The 26,899-nt window shown below is 37.3% G+C and overlaps 1 protein-coding gene across 5 annotated transcripts in view; it reads right to left on the bottom strand.

Moving 5' to 3' along the window:
- Positions 1–3,339: 3,339 nt before the first annotated feature.
- Positions 3,340–26,899, bottom strand: part of NLGN1 (neuroligin 1) — a gene marked incomplete at both ends in the record, with an annotated part of 304,519 nt that continues 280,959 nt past the window's right edge. For 3 of the 5 annotated variants that reach the window (XM_084267404.1, XM_084267402.1, XM_084267401.1), the window contains 3 exons: positions 3,340–4,162; positions 5,126–5,915; positions 10,458–10,670. In XM_084267404.1, the coding sequence (XP_084123530.1) occupies positions 3,340–4,162; positions 5,126–5,915; positions 10,458–10,670 (1,826 nt within the window). The remainder of the gene's footprint in view (positions 4,163–5,125; positions 5,916–10,457; positions 10,671–26,899) is intronic. The other 2 variants (XM_084267403.1, XM_084267405.1) reach the window with 1 other exon arrangement.

Below are 26,899 nucleotides of genomic sequence, written 5' to 3' on the forward strand. Positions count from 1 at the left end.
TATTTTTTTCTCAAAATGGTAGAATACATTTTCTTAAAAAGGTCTGCAAACATATTTACAAAAGTGTGAAAGCAATAAAAGCAGGCTTTTTCTATTTTTACTGAACTTCCAAAGACTGACTGATATCCTAATGTTATTGGAAATCTGGTCCAAGGATGATACAAGAAATTAAATACCACACTCAGTTTTGCTTTCTTGTAGGCTACCATGGAAAACAAATCAAACAGATAAATATTTTAAAAAAGAACAAACTTATATTCCATGAAGCATAATGAAAACATTCCAAAACCATTTCCTATATTTTTTATTTTGTTTCAGCTTTAAAACATCTCTTGGTCTTCCTTAGTGTTGTGTTAAAATGTGGGACACCATCTTACTTCTGGAAAGCCAGCTGCTGCAATGTAGTTGTAAAGTAGCCACTAAAATATCATTCACAGTATCTGCATCACAGGAATGGACTTTTTCTTTTTAATAGGAGTGATAAAATTTGTGTTGTCGCCTTCATCTTTCACATTTTAAATACTGTTGGCTGACAGAAATAAAGTGTAGTGTCATGCTTGGTTTACCTAAATCATTTATTTTGTAACTAATAAAAGTAAACAATTACCAGATACTGTATATATAGAGATATATAGATATATGGCCACAAATAAACTATAGTAGAAAGTTATTTTGGTTTTGATAAAGTTAAGAAAAGCACATAAAATCATATTTCATGAATATCTTGTTTTATGGCCATCAATATTTTTGTATTTTTTTGTTTTGTTTCATCAACATAGCAAAATACAATCTTCCTATTAAACAATAATTATCAGATGGCAGACAATTCTTTTTATTGGTTTACATTGGCAGGTCACAGTCTAAAAGCACAACCACATCAGGCAGAAATTGCACACAGACCACCCTGGATTTTGAAGACTGTTTTTTTATGCTTCTACCAAAAGAGCTTCATTTCAAAGTGGGGAATGCAACACACGCTGATTGAATATATGTTGGGTCTTCGTTTTTTTTAATAGCTAAATAAAATGACTGAAATTGCAGTACTTTATTTCACTTTCAGCTTCAGTTTTCACATTTGTGCTTGATGTTAGCAAACACGTTTTGAATTTCCTAGCAGTCATTTAAGGAAGTTCCATCACCCAAATAAAACCCAGGCAATTTTTAAAAAATTCTTTTAATTTTTTTTTTCCTGTCATGGAATGCTGCAGATTTATTTCAGTTAGGCCTGTTCCTTGGCTTCTTTCTGGCATTGATATTTGCATCTTTAACTTATTTCTGAAAGCTAGGGGAGTAATATTATGACATCATACAGTCACAATGTCACTATTTCTGTAAGAAATGGCTATAGATGGGACGGGCCCATAAATACGCAATTGTAGTAGAAGGCATGTTCATGTCTTCAAAAACCAGACTGGTCTTAAGATATTACTCTTTATTTGAGACAGTTACCATTACTTCATTAAAAAATGACAAAACAGCAATAAACATTTTAGCTCTTTAATGAGCAAAGATCAGGTCTCTTAGCATTGGAATAATATTCGTTATCCAGATTATCTTTATTTCACTTAGTGACCAGCAATATGGCCAAGAAGTACAAAGTAATTTTCCATCAAGTAGTATACAATTTTTGTGTGTAATAAGCTTTCATTCTTGAAAAAGAGTAACTGAAAAGAAATGTTTCTGTTACTGCAGTTAGTTTGTCAGAGAAAGTTCTTCGCATTATCTTACAAACTATCAAAATTGCTAGTAATTTGAAAAAATGTAAAAAAAAATCACATAACTTTAGTCTAATAGAAATATAGTACAGGTAAGAGAGAAAGTATTTATCAGGGATGTGCTCTTAAGTCCATCTCAATTATTTCTTTTATATAAATGTACATCTGATTACATATACAAACATTTTGAAAGGACTGTGGTATATAATTACTGGAAAACAACTGGGGAATGAAAAATTTCTTTTGATTTTAGAACATTGATTTCAAATCACACAAACATAAGTAGTATTCAGATTTTAAAATTTCCAGTTGGCTCTCTCCCCTTTCTTACGTACCGTCTTTTTCTATGTTGTTGCCACCTGGTCTAGAGAATTCATTTGAACGGCAAAGCTAACGTATAGCAAAAAGGGAACTGACTTTATATTAAAGTAGTAAAAGTAAACTTTGTAACATGCAACATGAGTTTAAACAATAAACTGAAAGGTGTAATCAGAGCAGTAATACTGGGGCGTTTTCGTATTGCAAACTATCATTGCAATTAAATTTTTGGACACACTTTACCTTACCAATTTGAACTAAATAAATTGTAACTAAATCACAGCAAATTACAAATCCGTCATCAAAGGAGATTCCATCGAAGTTATAGTTATGTTAAAGTTAGAAATTATTTAGGTGGAAAGGAAAAAGAACATTAATAATACAGATTTTATTTTTTTATTGTCTGGGATTCATATCAGCGAGGGTTCACCACTGCATACCTAGAATGCCATAAATACAGTTGGGAACTGTTGCAATTCCTTCTGTTTCTGAAGCTAAACTGAAATATTTTACTGTAATTACTTTTGCCCCTTTAAAAAACTTCTTTAGGTTGTGCCAATTGATGGAGAAAGCTTCTATTATAAACTCCAATGGGATGAGAAGAATTTTAATTACGGCTTAATCAGCAGCACAGCCACCAAGCATATAAATTATCATGCACATCGTGCTAAAAATATCCAGTTTCCTTTATTCCCACAACTTTTATACTGACAGCACTTATGTGATAATGTTGTACCTGCCAGGCTGTAAAACTTCTTTGACTGGCAGATTTCAGCATGAGCCCCTTTCTAAGGCCTTAACAGCATTGGTGCTTTGTGTACTTATTCAAATATGTAAATATGGTCTACACAAGAAAACAGGTCCAAATAAAAATTGGTGAAAATTATCTGACATTCCATTAGTGTGTCCCTTGTGCATATTTATAGGTTTTTAAAATTTTCAGTCATAGTTCTTTCCTGTTTGTGTTGCACATGCCTAATTCCATTTTGTAACTTAAATCTTCAAAAAATTAATACTTGAATGTGAATGAAAAAGTATCATTCAGGACAACTGCTTCAAGCAATTGCAAACAGTTGGGTTTTTTGTGTTTTCTTTTTGTTTGTTTTGATTTGTTTGTTTCTTAAGTTCATTTGATATATGTACAATTCATTTTTTTCAAAACCCCAAAAGTTCTTGATATGTATATTCACATAATATTCCTCCATATTTAAATAGTAAGAGTCTTGTAGGTTGAAAGCCAAGTAATCTTCAGTAATATCACCTACTGTAATCCATCAAAAAATAAAGTTTGTTTCATCTTGTCTGGCTATACCCTGGTTGTTGAGTGTGAATGGGGGTGGGGATGAGGATGGGGCAGAGTATTGTTCTGTCCTCCAGTAAATGTATTGAATGTGTGTAGGGGTTGAATCCCTGGTATAGTGTTGGGGATCATTGTGATGGTGTTGGGTGTCATTAAAGGAATATCATCAGGAGACCTTCTCATAGCTAGCGTGTAGTCTGGGGGACAGGCGGTCCTAAGAACCACCTCATGTGGATGGATGGACTCACATTCATGATCCAAGTCAGTGTGCTTCATTTGGAGGGACATTATCTCCTCTTCTTGTGCATGGGTAAGATCATTGGTAGTAGTACGTTGTGGGCTACATCTCCTATGAACATCATGTCTCCGCTTGTCTTTTTTGTAGTACAATGCTGCAAAGGCCAAAATGTTCAGAAACAGCAAAGATGCACCAACTGCAATAGTAACACTCAATTCTGTTGAATAGTCCCTTTGATCCACAGAAAATGGGCTTGGTTGTTGTTTGGGATCATCTTGTTTGGCTGTAGGAAAGGCTGAAGTAACAGAAACGGAATTCTTCCTTGTTGGTCTGAAAGTATTATCAGTTGATGGCACTTTAGTTGTGGTAGAGGTATACTGTGAAATGTCGTTAAGATTGTGCAGATGAGGTACCAGTTCCAACCAAAGGTTCACTTTGTTGGCCCTATAATGTTCTTTAACTCGTGGTTTTAATCCAATGTGAAGATACAGTTGGTCTTTCTGAGAATATCTGGTCCATGCTACTTCTTCAAAACGATTTGGTTTTGTATGGATGAATTTTGTATCTTGCGGCACTGGCTGATTTGGGTCACTAAAAAAAAATAAAAGTCTCCAATGTTACAAAGTATTTCAAAAGTAATTAAAAAATTAACATAATTAAGATTTTATACTTCATGATTAAGTCTGCCTTTGGACAGAGCAGAATGCTATTTCCTAAAATTAGAGGCCTTAATAATCATGATTAGAAACAGCATTAGACAAACGAACCCTCCTTTTACATAGACTTCAACAACTTCCCCAGCTCCCCATATCTCTCACACTGAAATCTCTTGCTGCTGAGGACACATTGCCAGCAACGTGGTAATGTGGATAAACATCTACGAGAGACCGGTGTGAAAGGACATTAGGCTTCACTTTTCATTTTTAGTAAGACAAGGCTCAGGAAACTCAGGATTTCAGTTCATACTCAGTATCTGTGGCCTTCCAGAGGTGAAAGAACCACGGCACTATAACACATAGTGACTTACAGGCCAATGATCAAAGGTGGAAAAGTGTTTATAACTAATAGAGAAAGTAGAATTAATGAAAATGACAAATTCTTTTCAAGTTTGAAGTCACGTATTTTATGGTCAGAAGTGGCAATTTAGAACAAAATACGTTGTTAAAATAAACTGTGATATTTTATGCAGTATTTCTGTCATTTCCTGTCTCATAAGGAGTAAAGTAAGTTAGTAATATAACATTTTTAACTATACACATATATTAAATGCTTAGTTTTGCAATTTCTAGGGATCCTTTAATTATTTTTGTGAGCAAAGTATTTTTAAAATTCCTTCACATAGAATGTTTGCAAAGGTTTTTTTTTCCCTCTATTTGCTAGAATGTGTAAAGTGAGCTCTGTGGTGTTACAACAAAGGTAAATATCCAACCCCATCCATAATGTCTTATTCATCCTGTGAGTACAGAGGCATTCCCAAGAGATATAACAAAGGGAGAGCACTGCATCTTTATATACTGAGTTTGCAGACATGACTATTCACTATTGGGTACTCACCCAGTTTTTGCAAAGTTTGTCCAGTATGTCATCACCACTGCACTTAGCATGACATCATTTTTGGAGAAATTACAAGGAAATAATTCAGTTGGACCAATCATGGGGATTCCTAGTACGTAAGGAACCTCATCTCCATGGGCTGCATCTGCCCAGGCAGGTACCTGATCTGTCTGGCAATGATGGTAGAAGGCATAGAAATACGTAGGTGATCCAAAATTTGAGTGAAGATCAGCTGTAGCTACTGCTGGTGCAACCCACTGGTGATCAGTAAACAAAGCCAGCAGTGTTTTCCTTCTGGTCTCAGGATTGTGTCGATCTGCCCAGTCCGTGTACATAAATTTAATAGTTTCCCTCAATATGTCTTTGCCTTCAGGGTATCCGTATAAGTTATCGACAAAATTAGAAACTGCAAAGTCAAAATCACTAGCTGATATGCCATCTTCACTATCCACAATGTTTTCAACAAACTTCAACCCTTCCCCTTGGTTAACTCCCAACATGATGTCGTAATTGAGGAATTCTCCTTGTTCCATCAATATCTGAGGATCATCTGGTATCACATCACCATCAATTACTGGTCCAAAGGCTATATGGTATCTTGCTGGTTGAATGTCCTGGTCGACAAGTTCTCTATAAGGCTTCTTCTGCAGACATTCTACCAATTCTACAGTGTCTGACATGTTGCAACCAACTTTTGTAGCCAACATCCTAGCGTATTTTGCAGGCTGAAAACTGACTGCCCAGCTGGAGAGAGCTGTTCCACTTTGAGCTATTGCTCTTTGAAAAAGTCCTGTGGGGAGAAATATTTAAAAACTACTGAAGTGACCTTGAAACAGCGACATACTTGAAAGATTCAAAGGACTTCCTTGAAACAATAGAAAACTTTTACAGAAGAGATACCTGAATCTTAATAGTACTTAAATACACAAGATGGTGAGATCTGACTATCATTGTTCCTACGGGTAATGTATACAAAATAAATGCAACATGTGTGGAAATTGAAGCAAATGTTTATACCTCAATGTAGTCTGGCTGAGGAACAGGTTTTTGAAAGAAACTCAGGAAGAAAAAGATGTGGCATTACCTGATGTAGGATAACACCATTAGCTTGAAAGAAATTACTGAAGTTAAAGCAATTTATAGTTTGGAAGACAAGCCAACAAGTATCTGAAATGGATTGAATTTCTGGATATTATTCCAGCCATCAACAGCATGTGTGACACAACTGTGTTAAATAAGCCAGATGATATTTTGAAGTAAGAGATGAGAAGGCACTCAGCAACTATTAAATTCCTAAGTGTCTGAAAATCAGTATACTTTCTTGTAAGGAGATTTTTTTTCTAATGAAGATTTATAGAGGTCACACATAAAAAAGGAAATTACATATTTTACACTATTTAGCTTTGTAATACAGAGATTTAAACATATGTTCAGGTATTCATTTGGGGGAGGGGGAAGGGAGAGTGTATGATTTGGCATAGCATATCAAATCCCAACGACTTCAGTGGAATTAATTAGAATTCATGCTGGTCTAACTAGCACTCTGGACCAGGAATTCTACTCATAAAAATGACATGAGATGCTTAAATCGACATTTTCCTCTCCCTTCTGTAAGCATTTTTGACCATATCATGGATGAAAGTATCACCCCCTTGTAGCCAATGAATAAATCAAAATTTTGCTATTGAGTTTAATGCAATCAACACTCCACCCATGTTCTAATACTTCTTGTTCTCCTTTTGTGTTGCAGCTTTGCTTTTTCCTGCTCCCTTTGGGAAAAGACGTTTGAGTTCTGCAAGAAATTTTCAGTCTGATCCTTGCACAAAATGATGCTCATCTCTAATATCAGAAACATTGGCTATGTTTAGCTAACTGTCACATTTCTGGGTTTCTTTTTTTTTTTTGCATTTTCATGGATGTACATCCAGCTCATTTCAGTAGCACATCTTTTGCACTAATTTCTGGAAAATATTTTATATTAGACACTACCTCCTATAGCTAACTGTAGGTAATATGACATGGTCTACAGTGTAGGAACAATCTTCATTCTTCTGGTTTAAGATTTAAGGGTCAAAATTCGGCTTTTCTTACACTGAAAGGCACACAGAGTAATTCCACTGATTTTGGTACAGTTGCTCAGGGACTGGAAGTGACATCTGGCCTCGCTCACTTAATTTTGCTTAAAAAGTTTCTTTGGTCCAATGCTTGATGAACAGCTGGATACTACCACTAAAGGAGCTCGTGTTAAGGTGCTCAGCTCACCTCAGAATGTTATTCCAGTAATGCAAAAAATGGCTTTTTCTTTGAAAAGTAACATATTTCTATTGATAAGAAACTCCCATGGCCTGGAAATGAAAGCAGAGACGTGCCTTTGCAGCCTCTACTGCAGCATCAGACCCTGCATGCTCAGAAGTTAGTTGGAACCACTTGCTGGCAGGAAGCGTTTTACAGGCTTCTGAGGAATTTTAAAATCATTCTAGACTGTATTAGGTCCAGATCCAAAAGTCTTAAAATTAGATAGGTGTAAGGACTGAAATATGTAAACTCAAGACTCTCCTTAAATTTATGTGAAGTCATATCCAAGATATTATTTCCTTGCAAGATACGAGTAAGAAATAAGAAAGAACTTGAGCTATAAAGCAGGTAAAAATATATTTGCATGTTTACAAGGTCAGATATTGAGCTAGTATAAATCAGCTCAAAGTCAGTGGAATTACTGCAGAGGATCCAGGCATTGTAATAAATGTAACTACATGACAAAACTGAATTTTCACAAAGACGTATTTCATGATACTTCATAATGTTTCTTTTTTGCATATTGTGTAAATCTGGTTTTATTGCTTTATTAAATATCCCTGAACAAGGACAGAAAGTGTAAGCTACGTATTAAGAAAACGCTGATCTAAACACTATGGCTTGCTAAGTGCTACATAAACATTAAATGTTGAATTAAGTAAAACTGGTCAAGTCCTCTGGCCATAAAGTTATCTTAGGAAATGAAACTAAATATCCCTCCTTCTGATGAAAAATGCTTATGGAAATATTCCTCCTTTCAAACCATTTGGTGAGAAATGATGAAAATTTATTTTGGCTCTGACACATAATTCCTCACAGATACTGATACCACACAGGATGCAGACCTACGTTTTTTTCTCTGATAACATATATGATCACTACAGCTTATAGGCTTCAGACTGACGGAAAGACTTAAATGTTCAGTGGACTAATCACTTTGTGACTCCTATTCAAAGTCTCACCAAAGAAAATAATAACAATTTGCATATATTCATCTACATTTTCAGAGCTCTCTCTAAAGATGGGTGCTGTTCTGCCCACTTGCAGATGGGCAGCTATGAACAGCACCATCTTGAAATAGGCTGAATGCTTCCTCTCAACTACCAAGGGAGCCTTTCAAAGGGAAATTAAGGAAGCAAAGACAGCATCCCACTTTACGGCTTATGAATGAGACTGGTTAATAATGTGAAACAAAAGGTTTTCTGAAAATGTTAAGATATTTGGTAATGTTTGAAAACTTGAAATATCTTTTCTTATTTGAAGCTGACCAATTTTTATCTTAACCTTTATAATGGCAGGTCTAATCATCCCCAAATGAAACATAACATACATGGGGTTTGGCACATTGTCCTAATCCAAACTTCAATAAAGCATGTTTTTGCTTTGTCAGAGAAGAAATCCTCAAAAATTTACGTTTACAATTGGATTTTAGGTATACATCCTTAAGCCCTCTCCAGTCCCCTCCCAAATCCTTTCATCTGCTATGTTGGTGAATTCCTGCATTCGTGTCCCCAAACAAATCCTGCTCCTGGCAGAATTCTGGCCATGTGTTAGAATATAACCAGGTAAAATTCACTGGAAATTTTACCGGGAAACACATGACTTTCTAGATATTGCAAACATGGCATTTTGCATTAATGTCATGTTACATCAAGAACATCAAGATTAAGATCAAGTAAGATTTAGGAGAGGAGAAACTGGGTCTCCTCATTCAACCTAAGATAAATCCTCTAAGACAAAAATAATTTTGGTGAGTTTTGGTGAAAAAAGATGGTGCAGCAAGACCCTCAGTTCACAGTGTAATGAGCTAATGCTTACAGCTTGTTCTTCTAGGACAGTTTATAAACGTGTCCTATTTAACTGCAGATAATAATGGGGGAAAAAAAAGATAAAAAAATCACATTATAAATAAAATTGTGGCAATAGATGAAAAATTAAACCACAATCTATTTTCCACTAGACATGTCTTGTAAAAGTTAGATTATTTTCCCCCTCATTTAAGGTAGTGTAAAGACCTGATCTAAAGAGCTTGTCACTTCCATTGACCTCAGTGGGCTCTGCATCATGGCTTTGGGTAAAAACATCTCTTTTAATGTCAGTGGAATTATTTGTTTTATGACTGGCCAATTAGTCCCCCGCAGAGATACAGCAGTATAAATCAGTGGAGGATTATATGAGCAGGGCTCAGTGTGATGTCTCTGGTAAAACTAAACAATACAGATAAAACTGTGAGAAAAAAATAAGACAAAAGTATTGTGATCAATATGCAACAGCCATGCAAATGAGGGAAACTGTGTGGACTGTTGGTGCAAAAATTATAGGAAAATATTGGGTGCCTCAAACAGCATGTTTTTAATTTCCTGCTGTCTGCCTTAACTAGAGAGAAAAGCTGTTAGTTATGGAATAGGAAAAAACATCTAGAAGAAAATCCATTTGCAACTTGGATGCTTTGACAATTTTGGATCATGCATGCAAAACATTCAACCATTCTTTTATTAGATGACAGCAAGTGAAGTTCATGCAGTTTCAGACAAAAGATTTCTGAACTAGGTACTTGTTTCCTTCACTCAAAATAATAGTTTTAAGCATTTCAGCAGTTCGCCTGAAAAGAGAAACTGTGTCTTTTACTTTTCTTTAAATTCCCCTCCTCATAAGAAACTAAACATGCCTTTCATGACTGTCTGAATATAGACGACCTCATCTACTGTGAGCATGACTGACTGGTTTTCCAAAAGGACACCCTTAGGTAGGAAAGAAAAGAGACAAAAATGATGCACCGAGAAAATGCTGTTCAGAAGTCTCCTACAAAGTATTTCTACAAAGCTCCATAGGAAAAAGAAGAAAGTGACCCAAAATTTAAACATGCACAGAAGAGCTGAGGGAGAAGGCAGCTTGTACAGCCTTTAAAAAGTTTGCTTAATATTGAGCTGAACTCAACAGTTCGCAGGAACAAAGAGAATATACAGAGCATCACATATTACTAATGGCGGTGGCATGCAGACACCAAAATTGTCAAAATTTGCAACCTGCATAATACCTTTGGTTGAATTGCTCCAACGGTTACCTTCAGAATAATGGGATAAAGTCAACAGATTGACGCATGAACCTCCTGCACCAGATCCAAAAACTGTTATTCTTAATGGGTCACCACCAAAGAACCCAATATTTTCACTAGTCCATCGCAAAGCTTGAATTAGATCAAGGAGGCCATAGTTTCCTTTTGCTGCTTGGTCCCCAGTGCTCAAAAATCCTGTGAATATAAATGAAAAAAGGAAGGGTTAGCAAGTGCTCTTCTGAGTAATCCTGTTGCAGTCTTCTAATTAAGATTTCAAAAGTAGATGCCATTAAATATTACACAACTACATAATCTTCCATGCTCAGTGGACAATAATTTGCATTTTTTCCTCTTCCTGAAACAAATTGTTATTCACTCTTTTGGCCATGTTATATTAACATAGGAGTAGATAAAGCAAAACACTTGATAAGTCACAACATATTGCTCCCAGAGACTTCATGTTGACTGCACTTAGTTTAAGAGTAAAGGCTTAACAAACAGATATGTTGCAGTCATTTTGTAACTGATTTGATCACCTGTGCTTCTGTACACAGATGTAGTCATTAGCTTTGCACATGCCTGAGAGGCAACAGTTCCACATCTCTGTGGACCGTGTTTGGTTATGTCCTGGCAACACATTATCTTTTCCCTTTTTCTTCCCCCATAACCAAAGCTTATGTCACAGGAGAAGCAGGGTTGAACAATGTGGGCAGCTCTCAACTCCCTGAGCTCCGGCCCATAGTCATTAACCTGAGTTAATTGAATCTACATTGAATGGATAAAGACACCTTAAGCTGTTTCCATGACCCTGTAACATCAAAAAGATAAGAGCTCAGGAGTAATCCGGAGAGCGCAGAAATTGCTCTTTTTTATTAACATTGGAATAAAAATGATGGAACGTGTCTGGTGCAGGAATGACTGCTTTACACTACTCCCAGCAGTACCCTCGTGTTTAGTAGTGCTGTTACTCTTGTCATTATATCCTACTGACTCCAACAGGTAGACAATGTAAACTCTGAAGAAAGTCTCAGTTAATAAAAGTCATTGCTTTCCTTTCGGATCCCATTTGTTGACATTTCCAATTTTCTCAGCTTAATAAACAAACGCTTAAGTAATAGCAGCACTACAAAGTAGCCCAGCGCTTCCATTTGCATATCAAACTGATTTCATACTCACTAAATCGACAGTGTAGCTGTTTTCCAGTATACCCTTTGTGGAGAAATGCAACCATTACAACAATTATTTCCACGTTAGTTAGATATCAGCGGGTCTTCTAGTCTTGTCAGAGTTCTACTGATTTAACTCCGCTGAGTGCAGACAGCCAAGTCAAAAGAAGTTTACGGCATTTTTCAGGCAAATGGTTCTCAAAGGAGTCCCACTGCTCCATTATGCCAATAAAAGCAGGTTTTGATACTTTTCTAAGAAACATCTATGTGTGTATACATATATAAAGTAAGAATTTCACAAGAATATAGCCAGGTGCATGTGTGTATCTATATCCAACGAACATGTAATTTGTTAGTTGATTATTATTGTGATTTGCAAGCTTACATTTGGTATTCTGGCGTATGCATAGACTTTTATACTAACAGACCTCCTTTGCTGTAAACTGCATTGAAAGCTAATTGGCCTGGCTGCCTCCGTAGTTGAGCTATGCTCCGTTTAGGGCGATCAGCTTTGTTTGTATAGGTCAGTCCTGATTTTTGTTACCATGGAGAGGGAACTGGAAAGTGGCGTAAGGTGCCAGGCCAGCAATTCTCCCACTTCCAGACCTAATGTACCAAGTCTAATGGGCATACCTCATTCACTGAAGCAATAGTAAATTGTTACTCTGATACAAGGCTTTAAAATAACCACTATTCTACAACTGAACCCTTCCACATCTACTACTTAAGCTGAACAGAAAATCAAGGCAACATCACTACCATGGAAGAAAATATCACCTTGATAATCAGGGAAAGCCCAGAAAGGAAGTCTGGGATTAATCCGATCTCATTTTACTGTTACAGCTCAGTACTGAGTTGAGATGAATACAGTGTTATTTTATTCTGCTTCACTCCTTTCCATTTTTTAGTGTGTAGCCAGAGGGGCTGGTGTGCATGCCTATGTGAAAAGAGGGCCCTTCCTGCACAGAAGCATTCATTCCTGTCTTCACGCTCCACTAAAATGTTGTTCCCCCATAAATAGTTTTTAAGGGAGATGATGTCTTTGCATAGATGATAGCAAATCTAATGGATACTTCCTAACCAGTCTCACTGCCTTTGTCAGCCTGCTTGGAGTTGAGGGATGACAGCAACAGTGACTAGAGCAAAATTAAAATACAGGAATTTATGGGAAATACAGGATCCTGTGGCTGCACATGCTGGGAGAGGCTTTCCCTTTCTTTGCACAATATATGGAGGTGGAAAATAAGTGACAAATCAGTTCATCATATAAAGCACATAAGTGACTGCACTGATTTAAGGGATTAGAGGAATGATTGACACTGGCCATCCTTTAAGCACAGATGAAGGCAGTTACAGCAGTTACCAAAATTATGCCCTAAACAAGTCCCTCCTTGCTTTTCCCCTTGCCCTGGCCTGCAGATTCCCCAAGCCTGGACAGGATCTGCTCTCAGCAGGGGTGCAGCATTGGTTCAAACAGGTTTCTCAAAGTGATTCCAAGACATTTATTAGGTAAATAGATGGTAGGGTTATAGCTGAGATACAGCAATCACCCTGAAGGAAAAAAAAAATGCCAACACTCGAACTTTCTGAAAAAGTTGTTTTCTATACTGTGTATAATAGACAGCGAAGAGGGAAGCAAGTAAATCTTTACCTGGAAAAGTAACAGATGAAAATTATAGGTACAGCCTTAAGGCAACCCCCTGCTGTTAAATGAGTTCACATCAAGCCCCAGAGCTCGATGGGAAAATGGAAAATCCTTGGGAAACTAAAAATACACTAGTTTTAAAGAATCTTTGTGAAAAGGAGGTTAAAAAGACAGCAAAAGAAGAAATGTCTGCTGTTGCTAAAAGCAGGCACAAGGAAAGTCGCATTCAGTTCAGGAAATGTGCCAGAAGGGGGAGCTTTCAGTTTAGTTAAAAAAAATAAAAAAGTTAAAAAAAAAGACGTATTAGTAATATTCTCCTCATTCATCTATATTAGACAAATTATGACTTGTGTCCAGAGCAACAGCCCCGATGCAAAAGAAATATCTCACGCCTCCTCAGCAAGAACCACATTGGCTGACTTCCATATCTGCACAAGATGGATGATTATCGATGTTGACTTGCATGACATGAAACATTTCTATCTCATTTTTCAGAACCATAAGAACTCTGTTAATATCACCACCTGTTCATGCCTTTTTCCTCGGATGCACTCGTACCAGCCTGGCTTAGAAGCCTTCGTAAAGTCATGAAATCAGAGACAGGACTGATAAAACAGAGGAGGTTTCTCTTTCCAGTTTGTGGTTTGTTTTTTCTCCTGAGAACCTCCATACAGACAAACGCATCTAACTTAACACCCACAGCAAAATGCTTGAACACACTGCATCTTACCCAGTCTGTAGGGCTGTGGGTGCAAGTACTTATTCCTATTTATCACTTAGATGAAATAGAGATTCTAACAATATATGTTGTCTTTATCCCAAGAGAAGCTTTCAGTATGTAAATAGTATAGGTACCATATGTTTCTATGCATTTCTATTGCATAATCATTAGATTATCTAGATATCAAGCTAGCAATTTGGAGTCACAGAGGTGAACCTGCTCTTGCTGAAAAGGGCTTGCATGTCTGAAAGCCTGTCTGTTTTAAAACTGTATCAGCCGGTCTATTAAAACATATTATCCCTCTCTGCAAATGCTGTCTTATTATTATCCTTGGATTGTCATCTCTGAAAGAATGCTGCTATCATATGCTACCACCTTTTGCTCTTGAAAAAACAGCAAAGTAAATTATTCCTTATTTTAGCTATTCTAGGAAGACATTTCCAAAAAAACCCTTATTTTTGCATTATTCTCTAAAAAGGTCAGATTGAGCTAATTTTGTTCCATAATTAAGTCCTACTACTGGAAATATTCCAATCATCGGCTGAACAATTGCTATTTTATATTCTGAATGGAGAGGTTATCTCTTCTTTTATCTCTTCCAAAGGAGCAGACTCTAATAGAATTATGGAAGTGAGGATGTGGTCTTTTGTGCATTTAAGAAAGAGATTTATTAAGCTCATTTGGGCCATTTCTCTGTTACTTGCCCGTTGGACAAATCGGCAGATCGTGCCACAGCCAGGCCCTGTATTTTGCATCAAGAAAAATTTGAATGCTTTATAGGCTTATATCTGCCAGGGTAATGATTTCTGCTTGCCATTCAGATAAATCTTTTTCTAATATGATTCCAGCATTTTTGAAGAGTAAATAAAATAATAGAGTTGGGAAAGTTACAAAATTGTATTGAAAACCTTCGTAGATTGAATTATTTTAAGCTCTGATCCAATTTGAACATTCAAATTAATGCAGAGGGGAAAGCCAAGACAGTTTTTCCTCGTGTATGGGACTGCTACAACTTGATGCAGTAAAATACTAGGTGCAGGCTGGTGAATATGTAAGAAAGAACCAAACCTCTTCCGTGACAAGTTGCATCCATTACATTTTTCATAACCCAGCACCCTCTGTGCCTGGATGAAATTAAGAGGCAGAATGTCTTGTTGAGCAAAAAAATAAATATCTGCCTGTGAGAAAACATACAGCAACAAATGCAACTCTAAAAATAAACCACAAAAGCTTGTAAAAACTGGTCTGACATGCTTAAAGGGTATTTTCAGAGAGCTGTGCTACTGAAAACACTAACACGTTACCCACCTGTTTAGGCACGTGTTATAACAACTTAGTTGTGTTTCCAGTTTATGAATCCCTATGCAGTGAAATGTCATCTTTTATTTTGTGAAAAGCAGATGCTAATTTGTACAAGTATCAACGTATCAACGTATAGTGGGAGAATACAGGGCACAGGAGGGAAGAACTTACATCCTCTCTGGATTGCAAGTTCCTTGGTTAGGACTTCGGCTTGAAGCTCTCTATTAATATTGAATAGTAATTGCCAACTACAGAAAATTTCAGTTGCCCTTTAAACTAGACCTACTCAATTAGAAATCTGAGCAAGATAAGCAAATTTTAAGCAGTGTGGTTAAACTTAAAGAGCACATTTGTTTTCGTCTTAGACATGTCTCTGAATTCGCATCAGCTAACTAATCTGGATGAATTACGTGGGCAGCAGCACTGGGAACATTAATGTATATGTGATATTCATGAAGAAGAGGATACTGCTTCTTGCTTTGCTGACCAGCACATCCTAATATTAATAGCATAGTTTAGTAATGGATAAAGGGTAAGGTGACTAAAAGAACTAGGATCTCCTATAAGGAAGATGTAGGGGAACATAAACTATTCAGGGCAAGAAAAATATTCCTTCTTGGACACTTGCAATACACCTCTGTTTGAGAGCCAGATAAGCAAGTCTTCTGGAAATGCTACTCAGTCAAGTTTTTTTATCAAATTCATTTAACTTACAAAGAAGTATATTGCAATATTAGCAAACTACTTGTTCTTTTTCTGTAGCTTTCTACCATATACCTATTAGTAATAAGATTAATGATTTCCAGAGCACAAGATTTTACCTTAACTCCATGAGATTGTGCAACGTATCATTATGCACTCTTTCCCGGCTGCTTAAGATATATGAGGCACTACATTTATATACAGATTTTATTTTAATTTTATGTATAGAGATAAACATGTCAGAACCTTTGCAGGTGGACCCACTGTACTTTTAAACAATTAGAAGACAAATGTGCTATTTCAAAATATTTGTTAGCAGGTGTACATTGTCAGGTTGGATGGGGCTCTGGGCACCCTGATCTAGTTGAAGACATCCCTGCTCATTGCAGGGGGAGGTTGGACTAGATGACCTTTACATGTCCCTTCGCACCTAAGCCACTGTATGATTCTATACGTTATATGCATATATTTGCAAATTATTCTGCTTTCATGTAGTAAGGTTACATGACTGGCCACATAAATTGTTTGAGAACTTCCTTCTATTTTCTGATATTATACACAAGCTTTATAAATTAAGGACAAATATCTTCCATACAAATATCCTGCACTGACTTCTTCAGCCCATGACTGGTTTGGGATGTATCAGCCTTGTGTTTCTGCGGTGGTCAAGTTGTGACTACTGGAAGAGATGAAGGTGCCACATAAGACCAGTTAAAGAGATAGGGGGGACATACACACACCACACCAAGGAAGGACCTGTACGAGGCCAATTTTATCGCAAATGATCTAGAGCTGTGGAATTTAGGGTTTTGGTTTTTTTTTTTAACAAAGCATCTCTTACAGAATAAAAATCCATTCATTCAATAGGTCTTGACTATGTGTCTGACTTCAAAACCTCCTCAGAAACCAAAAAGTTTTCTGTGAGTAGTTGTTCATGCTATTCACATAACCTCAGACAACTCTGTAAAAAACTAGGAACAGCTCAACTATTTTAACTGCCTTAATTAGGCTGTGTTACTGTTAGAACAGTACCTCAAGGTTAAGTATATGAACAATAAACCGTACTTCAAGCAATGTGAAACAGCTGCAGTAATTCATTAACTTACCAAACTCTGAAGTGCTGCATCTGTGAGGGAGAATTGCTTAAAAATATCAACAGTACCAACTTCACTGGCCAGTTCTATTGCCCCAGCAGTTAGCCTTTGGAAATTCCCATTCATTTCACCCAAGTAAACAATTTACAGAATTGAATCAGCAAATATAAGAGCTTGTAACTATATCCTTTGGCATTTTGAAAGCATACACGGAGAAAAGTGTGTAATGATGTATAAACTTGGATGTGCTTTTTTCAGCATTGCTATTTTACTGCCAGAATTTGTAACAGTCCTCCCCGAGTACCAGATCCTTCGTATTAATATTGGTGAAGCTGCCAAAGCCTACAAAAATGCTGGGCTTCCCTTGTGGCTCTTTGAAACAAGGGAAGTTTTCACCTCCTTGCAATTTACTCAATTTCTTTTCCCATGAGAGGCTAAACGAACTGAACAGCACAAGTTACAGAAGTCTCTTACAGCTGTTTCAGTCTGGCATCTGTCATATGCCAGCGCTGATGCATTACAGCAAACTACTAGCATAGATGCAGATCGTGAAACAGTGAAGTGGCTCACACCACAGCACTATATTCCATTGTCAAAGATGTATTGGCACGACATCACTGGGTGCAATGCAGCCCAGAACAGGCTAACCCGCTGTCTTTTTCCAAAATACAAGTTCTCTTTCATAGCCTATAGCAAAGTCCTTTAACAAAAGAAATCCAGACAAAGCCAGTTTTTCCTATTCTGGGAAGATTTCCCTCAAGCACTGTAGAAGGAAGGAAGTGGCTTTAAATCTGTGATATTCTTGGCCGGTATGCTGTAGATATTTACAGAGCCCAAGATTATAATTTCTAACATTCTCCGAAGGCTGTGAGAATAGGATGACTCTCTTTGCCTTTAAAGTTTCATTAAAGAAATGCTAAAGGTCTGGGAGCACTTTCAAAAGCTTTAGCTGCCTCTTCTTTGTGTGGTCAATGGTTATTTTCCATTCTGCCTTGTCCTGTCATGTTGGGATAGTTGGGGGCCATCTCTCCAGGTCTGGGCATTTTCCAGGTGCAAGCCATTCCTGTATCAGTCCCTGGGACAATCCCATGCTCACACAGGGGGTCGTGGCATGGGGGAGGCCCACGAGCTGAAGCAGGTCGCTGTTTGCGAAGTGCCATGCTGGCTGGTTTCTCTGGCTGCAGCACGGCGTGTTGTTGTTCTCAGCACAGTGTTGTTCACGGCCAGTGTTGTTGTTTCTCTCCAGCTCTCCCAGCCCACATGTCAAGCGTGGCCGGTTAGTGGGTCACAGCTCCCGCAGCGCGTGGCAGGCTTGTCAGACACAGGGCAATGGTGAGAATACAGAAAGTCAGGTGTTTGTTACGGTACTGTCAGCTGCGGGGACAAGTGTCACAGAAGCAATTCTCTAAGCCCGTGTGGTAGAGTTGGTGTCAGGGTGGGAAGTGTAAACTGATCAGTGCTCTGACTGCGCTTCTTGTTCTTGCAGCCAATGATTTGGCTTCAGTGCAGGGAGCACGGATAAAAAGGGGCTTCATCTGCCCTCTTGCTCAACACACCTCTACTCAAGTACAACACAGCCAGTCCTGAACGATCACCTGAGAGATCAGCTCTAGGGTAGCTTATTACAGATGATCTTTACTGAAGAGTCAAAGGATAACAAACTCAGAGATGCTTTAAAAGATTTATATAAGATACAGGGCCAGTCCACTAGAAGTGATCTTATATACTGATTTCGGGATATGCTGTAAAGGATGTCTAGTCTAAGAAATACAGCTGCAGAAACTAATTTTACAGGATTTTAAGTGATATGTGCAGACACATATCTGAAAGTAGACATAAACCTTAAGAAGTGATGAATGACATTTGACATAGGTGGACGCAAGGGGAAGCAGGAGTATTTGATTTGATTGTCTCCTCTTCCTCAAGAATACAGAAAAAAAGATGGGGCTTGCTACAGAAAAGAGCAGGTATCTATGAATATTTTCATCTTTGTAAAAAACAAGCAATTCTGCTGCCAGCAGAGAACATCTGCTTAAATGCCTTCCACTAGGTAAAAATCGTAGTTGTTAGTACACGGCTGAGTCATACTCTAGGGTGACACAACTCATAGTTTAAAGTATTTTTAAGCTGCGTACAAACTTTTCATCAGAAATTAACAACTCTGTAATACTAATACAACAGCAATGATCTCATCAACCAGTGTCTCTGAGCATTTCAAGAAAAATATAAATAAAATCAATAATGTCTGAAAGACAGCATGAGCAAACCCAAATCTTATAATAGGATAAAGCGTGGAGTAATGCAAATAGAACACATACTGATTCTTTCAAATGTACCCAATCAAAGCCTAAATGATAAGGGAGAACAGAAAGGTCCATAGCCAGAGACATCATTTGACTTTCCTACTTGGCAGAAGAAAGTGATGCCCCAAGGGAGAGATTCTTGTCGTCCCCAGGATCGAGTGCACAGCTGTTCCGGTCCTACTTACTTCAAGTAGCACAATATGCAAAATTAAGTAGCCCACAGCACACTGCATCAAGTATCTGTCTTTTGCTGTGGTCTTTCAGCGTCCCCGTTTTCCAGAGCAAGATCAGAAACAAGGCACTAAGATACACAGGTCTTTCAGGAAATGTGTCATAACTTTTAACTTTAGATGATACAATTAAAGGCAGCAGCTAGAAAGCAGGAAAACATGTTTTAGTGGAGAGTTAACGAATATCAATGTTCCTAATGTGCAAGGCTTCAAAAATCAAAATTGACCCCATAAAAAAACGTCTCCTTTCTTATTTCCTTCAAGATTTGGGCAAAATGAGTTCATTATCTCAAGACAGCCCAGACGGTACTTGAAGATCTTTCTACCCAATATATTTGAGAACTATTTGCTATATAATGAGCTGCTTAATATGTGCAGTTCAGTCTCAGAATTCAAAAGCATTGTTTTGATAGTACATTTTAATTGATTATTTCATGCCAGAGTTTCTAACTTAGGCCTGGAAATCATCTTTGCTTTATAATGGTCATTCTCATTATGTATTTATCTATATGTATATATTTCAGTTAGTTTCTCAGAATTTTCAAGATGCGTGTGGATGAGAGAAAGGATGGGTTTAATTTCACTAGGAGGAAAAATTCGTATTTTAGAAATAAAAAAAATCATAATTATGAGTTCCATTGAGAGGGGCAGCACCATAATTTTTAATACTTCTTCACAGTGTGGAGATTGGCAACGAGGGTCCAATCAATGCTAATATATAATCTATGAGCTGATGAAAGGGAAGTCAGAAATCTTCATGTAAAACTGTATATGCAAATCACTAGTTAGAAGCCTAGCAGCTATTTGAAAGTGCAATCTTTCAATCAGAACACAGAAATTATGGTGCTAATTTACTGTGAACTCAAATCTCCTTATTTGAAAATAAATAGAAAAGATTAACCATTGGACCAATTTACCAAGAACCACATTCAGTTTGCCATCCCTTGCATTTTTAAATCAGAACTAGGAGCTGTCTAAAAACACGTCACTGCTCAGATAAGATTTAATTCAGGGAAGTTTAATGAACAGTATGATACAGGTAAAAGCCATACCACATCATCACAAAAATGCTTTCCTGCTTTTTAGAAGTGTCAGTTAAACAACATATGAGACCTACGTAATCAAGATCTGACTTCTGTAGCCTGGTCAGTGGGGACAGACCCTTTAAATGTACTGGGAATGCAAGTAAGTTTTAAGAAAGCCTGAGAAATAAAGCTTCTCTATCATCCTTATTTATCTCTTCCTCCCCCTTCCCTCTTCTCTTCCTTCTCTTTTTGCAAAGCTTAATCTTACTTTATCAGTATCAACATTACTCTTGGAGTTTGTTATTCATGTGAATTTATACATGTATCCTCTATGCTCTTTGAAATATACTTGGGGGCACACAATCAATTTACTGCTAGACAAATCCTCAGAAATACCTGGCAATACTTCTACCCCTCTGACAACTATCTGCCAGGCTCTCTGCTGATGCTCTGTGGTTGACCAACTCCTTGACTTACTCGTGGCACTGCATCCACATCTATTCCCTTGCTGCAATGCCATACTCAGCAGTAGCACACTGATCAGAAACATGACATTTTGCTCTGTCCCCTCAACAACATAGAGGGTGTATTTGTTTTGTGGCTATCTTACTCTGCATGTAAGAATGATTTTGGATAATTAAAAAAATAATAAAGGTAAGTAGAAAAAGCAGTAACCCAATTTCAGTTTGAATTGTAAAGTGAGGCATTGGAGCACACTCCAACACCACCATAATTATATAGGTTATATATCACAGCTTGTTATTGCAGCTGCCATATGAGCTGATGATGGTAGAGAGGCCAAAACTACTCTTACCCAGAGAAAAGGACTTGTCCAACCTCTAAAAGTCTGTGGGCTACTTCTCAGGGGCCAAAGGTCACAAAGAAAACCAAACCAATTAAGAGCAAACACAAAAGGACTTTATGACTGTCTGAGCCACCTGGGAAAACTTTGAGAAGCCTGTAACAAAAACATGCAAACAACTATCTTCATACTCAGCCTAAATTTCATTGCAATTAACTGAACACCAGAAACATTTGCAAGAGCATATATGCCTAGACAAAGGCATCAAATCTAACTTTCTGGTAAATACCTATCAGTCCTGGTAAAATGTAAAGTAACTAAGAATTAATTGGATCACCATATCCCTGCTCCTCTCTCAGATGGCATCCTGGCTCGCCTAGTACAATATTTGTGTTCTGCTGTGTCAGAATTTCCTGTTCCATAGGGCAAGATGCTTTGTCTCTTCACAATGATTTCGCTACACTACAACACAGTTTTTGTGTCTTAAATGCAGGGAGCGGAAGAACAGTCAAGGATGGGCTGAGGGTAGCTGTTACAGAGACAGAAACTGCCACTTACCAAAAAATAAATAAATAAAAAGAGATTGCTCTTAAACTATTCCTCCCCAGCAGAATCCTCAGGTATTTCACCACTGCTGACCTTAAAACCATTACACAAAACAGTAGGACATAAAAGATACATATTAATATATAAATCATACACATAACTCCAGCGCATCTCTTCAGAAAAGTCTTATAAAGTGCCTGGTCACAGGCATATCACCTAAATATTCTAGAAACAATTTAAATAAATACAAGATGTCAAAGAATCCAAGGAAAATCCCAGGAAAAGGAAGGTAAAAAGTGTCAAATCCACCCAAAGTTAATTGAGGCTAGAATCACTGCAGCTCTATCCATTGCAATTTCACATTGGTGCACTTCAATTAAGGCATAATAAGAATGCAAAGCAATTTATAGTTATAGATTAGATGTCTGCGAAAAATCACTGATTGACTCAAAGTAGGCTCCTGGAGTAGCAGAAGAACAAATGTTGTAGTACTCCGAGTTGCACTTTTCAGTTAGAACCCTGAAACCACAAAAGCAAAGCTGAAATACCTTTATTTAAAGGTATTAGGAAGAAATACTTCATACTCGTGGGCACACAGACACCTGCTATCAGCATGCTGATCTTCAGGCTTCACTAAATGAAGTTGCATTCACCAATAAAGTACCAACACAACAATGCCTGTTTTGTTGCCAATAATGTTCTCAAATGTTTATTCAGTTGCTGAAAGGCAATTTTTTTTACTCTGCTTTTTGCAATTAGAGAATTCTTTTAAAGATCTCCTACTGCAGCCTCAACGAAATGCAGAGCTCTAGCTTTCTGTAAGATGTTGAATCCTTTCATTCCACTCTGCAATGAGTATCATACACATTGCCATTACATCATCTGAAAATATGCATATACCCATCTACAGATGGACTGGGCTCATTGATATTCTAAATCTAAGTAAGAAAATTTGCCACTTCAAACCCAGCAAGGGTGGGATTCTATGCCCTTAATCTTTTGAGATATATATATATATATATGTAAAAGCATGACATTAGCAAGTGAATTCATAGAGACTGCATCAAATATACAGCATCAACAAAGCGGGTAAGCTCAGTAATATTTAATGGGTAGCTGAGAATAATTGATGTTTCAGATAAAAAAGTATGAGAGATGACTGGAAACTGAAAAGTCTTTGGAAATACTTGAAAGGAAAGACGTGTGTACATATGCCATCCAGATCCCAATAACTGAGATTACTCTACACTCACAGAATTCTGCAGCAAATACAATGAAATACAAGTGTCCAGCTGAGGTAAATATCCTGTTAAAGATGCTAACTTTGCATTTACTGCCCCTATATTCAGTGCACAGTAGGAAGCCAGTGTTTGGTGCTACTAATTGCAGAGTATCACAAGCAGCTTCATCTAGTACAGCGAGTTTCACCTTTTTGCCACGCGAAAACAGAAACCTGTTAAGCAGCAAAGCGAGGGAAATAAAAAGGACAAAACCTGAATTATATTTCATGTATTTGAAAATCTAGCCCTTTTTTGAAAGCTACTCTACAATTACAAAGTAAGACACTGATACAATACTATTACACAGTCTTTGAGTAGGAGGATTCTTTTACAGGGAGGGTAATACTCTTCATCTACTCGTATTTGGATGAAATTAAGTATCTTGAAGCTCACATCACCCACATGCAGCCAAAGTGAGAGAAGGAACACGAGTCAGAGGTCACAAGGAACAAATTCTCAGCCCTGAGCAAGAGCTAAATTTATAGAAAATGGTCACATCTAACAAAACAGTGCTCAGAAGAGGACAAGAATGTCAAGCTCTTCTGTAAGGCAGCTAAGAAACATTATGGCAAAGAGTAGCGCCCTCAGAGGCATCAGTTTTCTATTTTGCTGATACAATTCTTATAGCTTACTACAAAGTGAACTAATATCCGCAGTGTTCACACACTAAGTCAAACGGTGCTAATTTGTTTTTAACACTTAACCAAATACTACAGGTTCTAAAGGCACTTTCTTAGCCTCAGATGAGTTGGAAAACCTAATTTGTGCTAATTTTCCCAAAACCAGATGGTGCATGAATTAAACTGTGCAGACCCTTTTAAGCTTCCATTCACACTAGGTCACTTTTGGGATAACTAATGTTCATTTCTTAGGGCTCTATTCTCCTGCACTTATTTCTCTTAAATAACTGAAAACAGCCTCCTTAATTGTGTAGGAAGATATACGGAATGGGAGAGAATTTGGGCCTTCGAGGGATTGTGTTATGTATGCAAAGCTGTCGCTAAACCCAGTATTTTTTCAACAGAAAGTACAATGGTGTCTGTGTTATTTACAGCAGGAAAATGTTTAATTCCAGGACAAAATAAAATATCATTACCTACGGAAAGTAAATGTAGCCAGAACTATGCCAGTAAACCTCATTCACACACATCACTTGAAAGCAGAAGGCATGAACTCACAGAACTAAAGAGAACCTCATCTGAAAATAAAGATTGCAGACAGTAGGCATTAACAGGTGATTTTAGCTCTTTATTATGGTAAATGGCTTAAAACCTCCCATCAGCCCTGGGTTTAACTATGTTGGAGGGGTAAGGGCTAAGGAAAGGAATCAACATGTGGAAAAGCTGGAGAGATGATATAACATTAAAAGAGAATTTATTAAACCAACATGACTCACAGTTTCTCAGTAGGCTAAGAGGACTAGGTTTTTGCTCATGCTGTTGCACTATCAGCATTTTTAACACTAAAAATAAAAGGTTTCACAAAACCTGCAGTAGCCAGTTAGAGGATGCCCTGTTCTCCTGGAGCTGCTGCACATCCTTGCACAACATCTCCCATTCATCCCTCCTCTAAGCCAGTAATTTCCATAAGGTGTGTAAGCAAGCTCAGGTCCCAAGGTCTACTTCTATTTGAGTATGGTCTGCTCCTTAAGGGAACATGTTGCAGGAACAACATACATGCAGTCTATTACTGTTCTTCCCATGACATTTATACATTGCCTTGAATTACTCTGGAATCAGGGTGGCTTATAGTATGTCATGCTTTTATCCTCAGTCTGAGTAATTCAATATTAGCAATACTCAGTTCATAGGAACAAGGAGACATAGCACAATGAGGGGAGTGACATACCTAAGATTATTGAGGAAAGCTGTGGTAGAAGAGGTAATTGAACCTGCTTCTGAATTGCAAGGCATCACATAAAGGGGACGTGGTAGACTTAAGCAATGCAATAGCTAGAGATGTTGTGCCATTATATTTTGGAGATTTTTTGCAATCACACGCCCACCTTTAAATTCCATCATGAGTGTTCTTTTAGCATACTGTATAATGTAAGCTGGGTGCTAACTGATGAAATAAATTGAGTTTTAATAGACTTTGCTCAACAACACACCCCAAATGACACATCAGTAATTACCATCAGATCTCAAGCAACATCCTGACAGAGTTACTGAATGTAAAGCGCATCTGCTAGATTGCAAGGGATTGCATTCTTGGTGTGCTCAAGATTTGTCAGAAAATGTATTTATACTCAACATTAATTCTGCTGACTCCGAGGATTGTTTCAGTTAACAAAGGCATCTCTGACACTGCAAAATAGAATCATGTCCCATTTCTGGCAATGTACTGCTAGCAAAATACCAGCTGTTTTCAGTGGAGGATCAGTGTGATACAATGAGTTGATGTGCTGGCTTGATTAATCTTTATATGATTTCTCAGCTTCTAACGTAACGTGCATAACTTTATATTTGTAGTCAATGGTGTAGAACATCACTTGACAGTTAAAGTACTTATGTTCTTGTTCTTTTCTCACGAGACAGTTGAGAAAGTTCATCTCTTCTTATTTGTTAACTTCTGAAAAGAGCAGTGATGGGTTGACTACACTGACTGTAGGAAGGAAAAAAGTGGCTCAATGACTAGCAGATTTATTATCATTCTCTACATCATTACTGGTTTGCTCTGTTAGAAAAAAGGTATCACATGATTTTTCCCTTTCAATGATCCATCAGCCAAATTCAAAGATGATGATGAATTCAAAATACTTATTTTGAAAATGTTTTTCTGGTCCTCATGGAAAAAAGAATATATTATTTAGCAATAAATAGAACATGTAGCTATATGTTTAGAACTAGTGTCAGTAATTTAAAGACATTTATTCCTAGGGTAGAAACTAGAACTTATACCTACTCTTCTTTCTTCACCTCAAAACGACAATTCATTGCTGTAAGTTTGGAAGACTGTTTAACAGCATTATGAAAGACCATTTAAAAATGCTACAGTGGCTGGAATAGTGGGGTCCCCTCTGCTATCACTAAGTCCATCGCCAGTTATCACAGTCTATATGGAGGCGGAACTGATCAAACCTTGAACTGTCCTTTTTCCCAATACTCATCATAATTTTTTAAATATATACTTTCTATTAAGTTTCCCTGGATCATTAATTATGTTAAAACCTAAAACACATATATATTGGTGTCTGCTTCATTCTAAACTCTTTTCAAACACTGTTGTGTGCTGCCCCAGCCATGGTTTCACAGTATGTATACATCATAGTCAACAACTTGTTATATCTCACACTAAAAGTGACCGGACACAAATAATGCTGTGCAATGTATGAAAAAATATTTACTTTAATACTACAAATCACTTCCCACTAGCTGTTGGGAGCTGGCCATGCAGGAGAGTTTATGCTTCCTTCTACTTTTGTCCTTCTTCCCAGAACTATGTTGAAATATATAGAGAGCATGGACAATAGCTGCTAGGTACTAAAAAAAAAAAGTGAAAGAAGGCTATAGCTGGACAGTCAGAAATTTAGAAATAAGAAAAGCAAGCTTGTTTGGACCCCTGTGTACCTCAACACATCATTATTTGCAACTACAGGGAGCTTATTT

This window comes from Gallinula chloropus, assembly GCF_964237585.1.
Source record: "Gallinula chloropus genome assembly, chromosome: 8".
NCBI lineage: Eukaryota > Metazoa > Chordata > Aves > Gruiformes > Rallidae > Gallinula > Gallinula chloropus.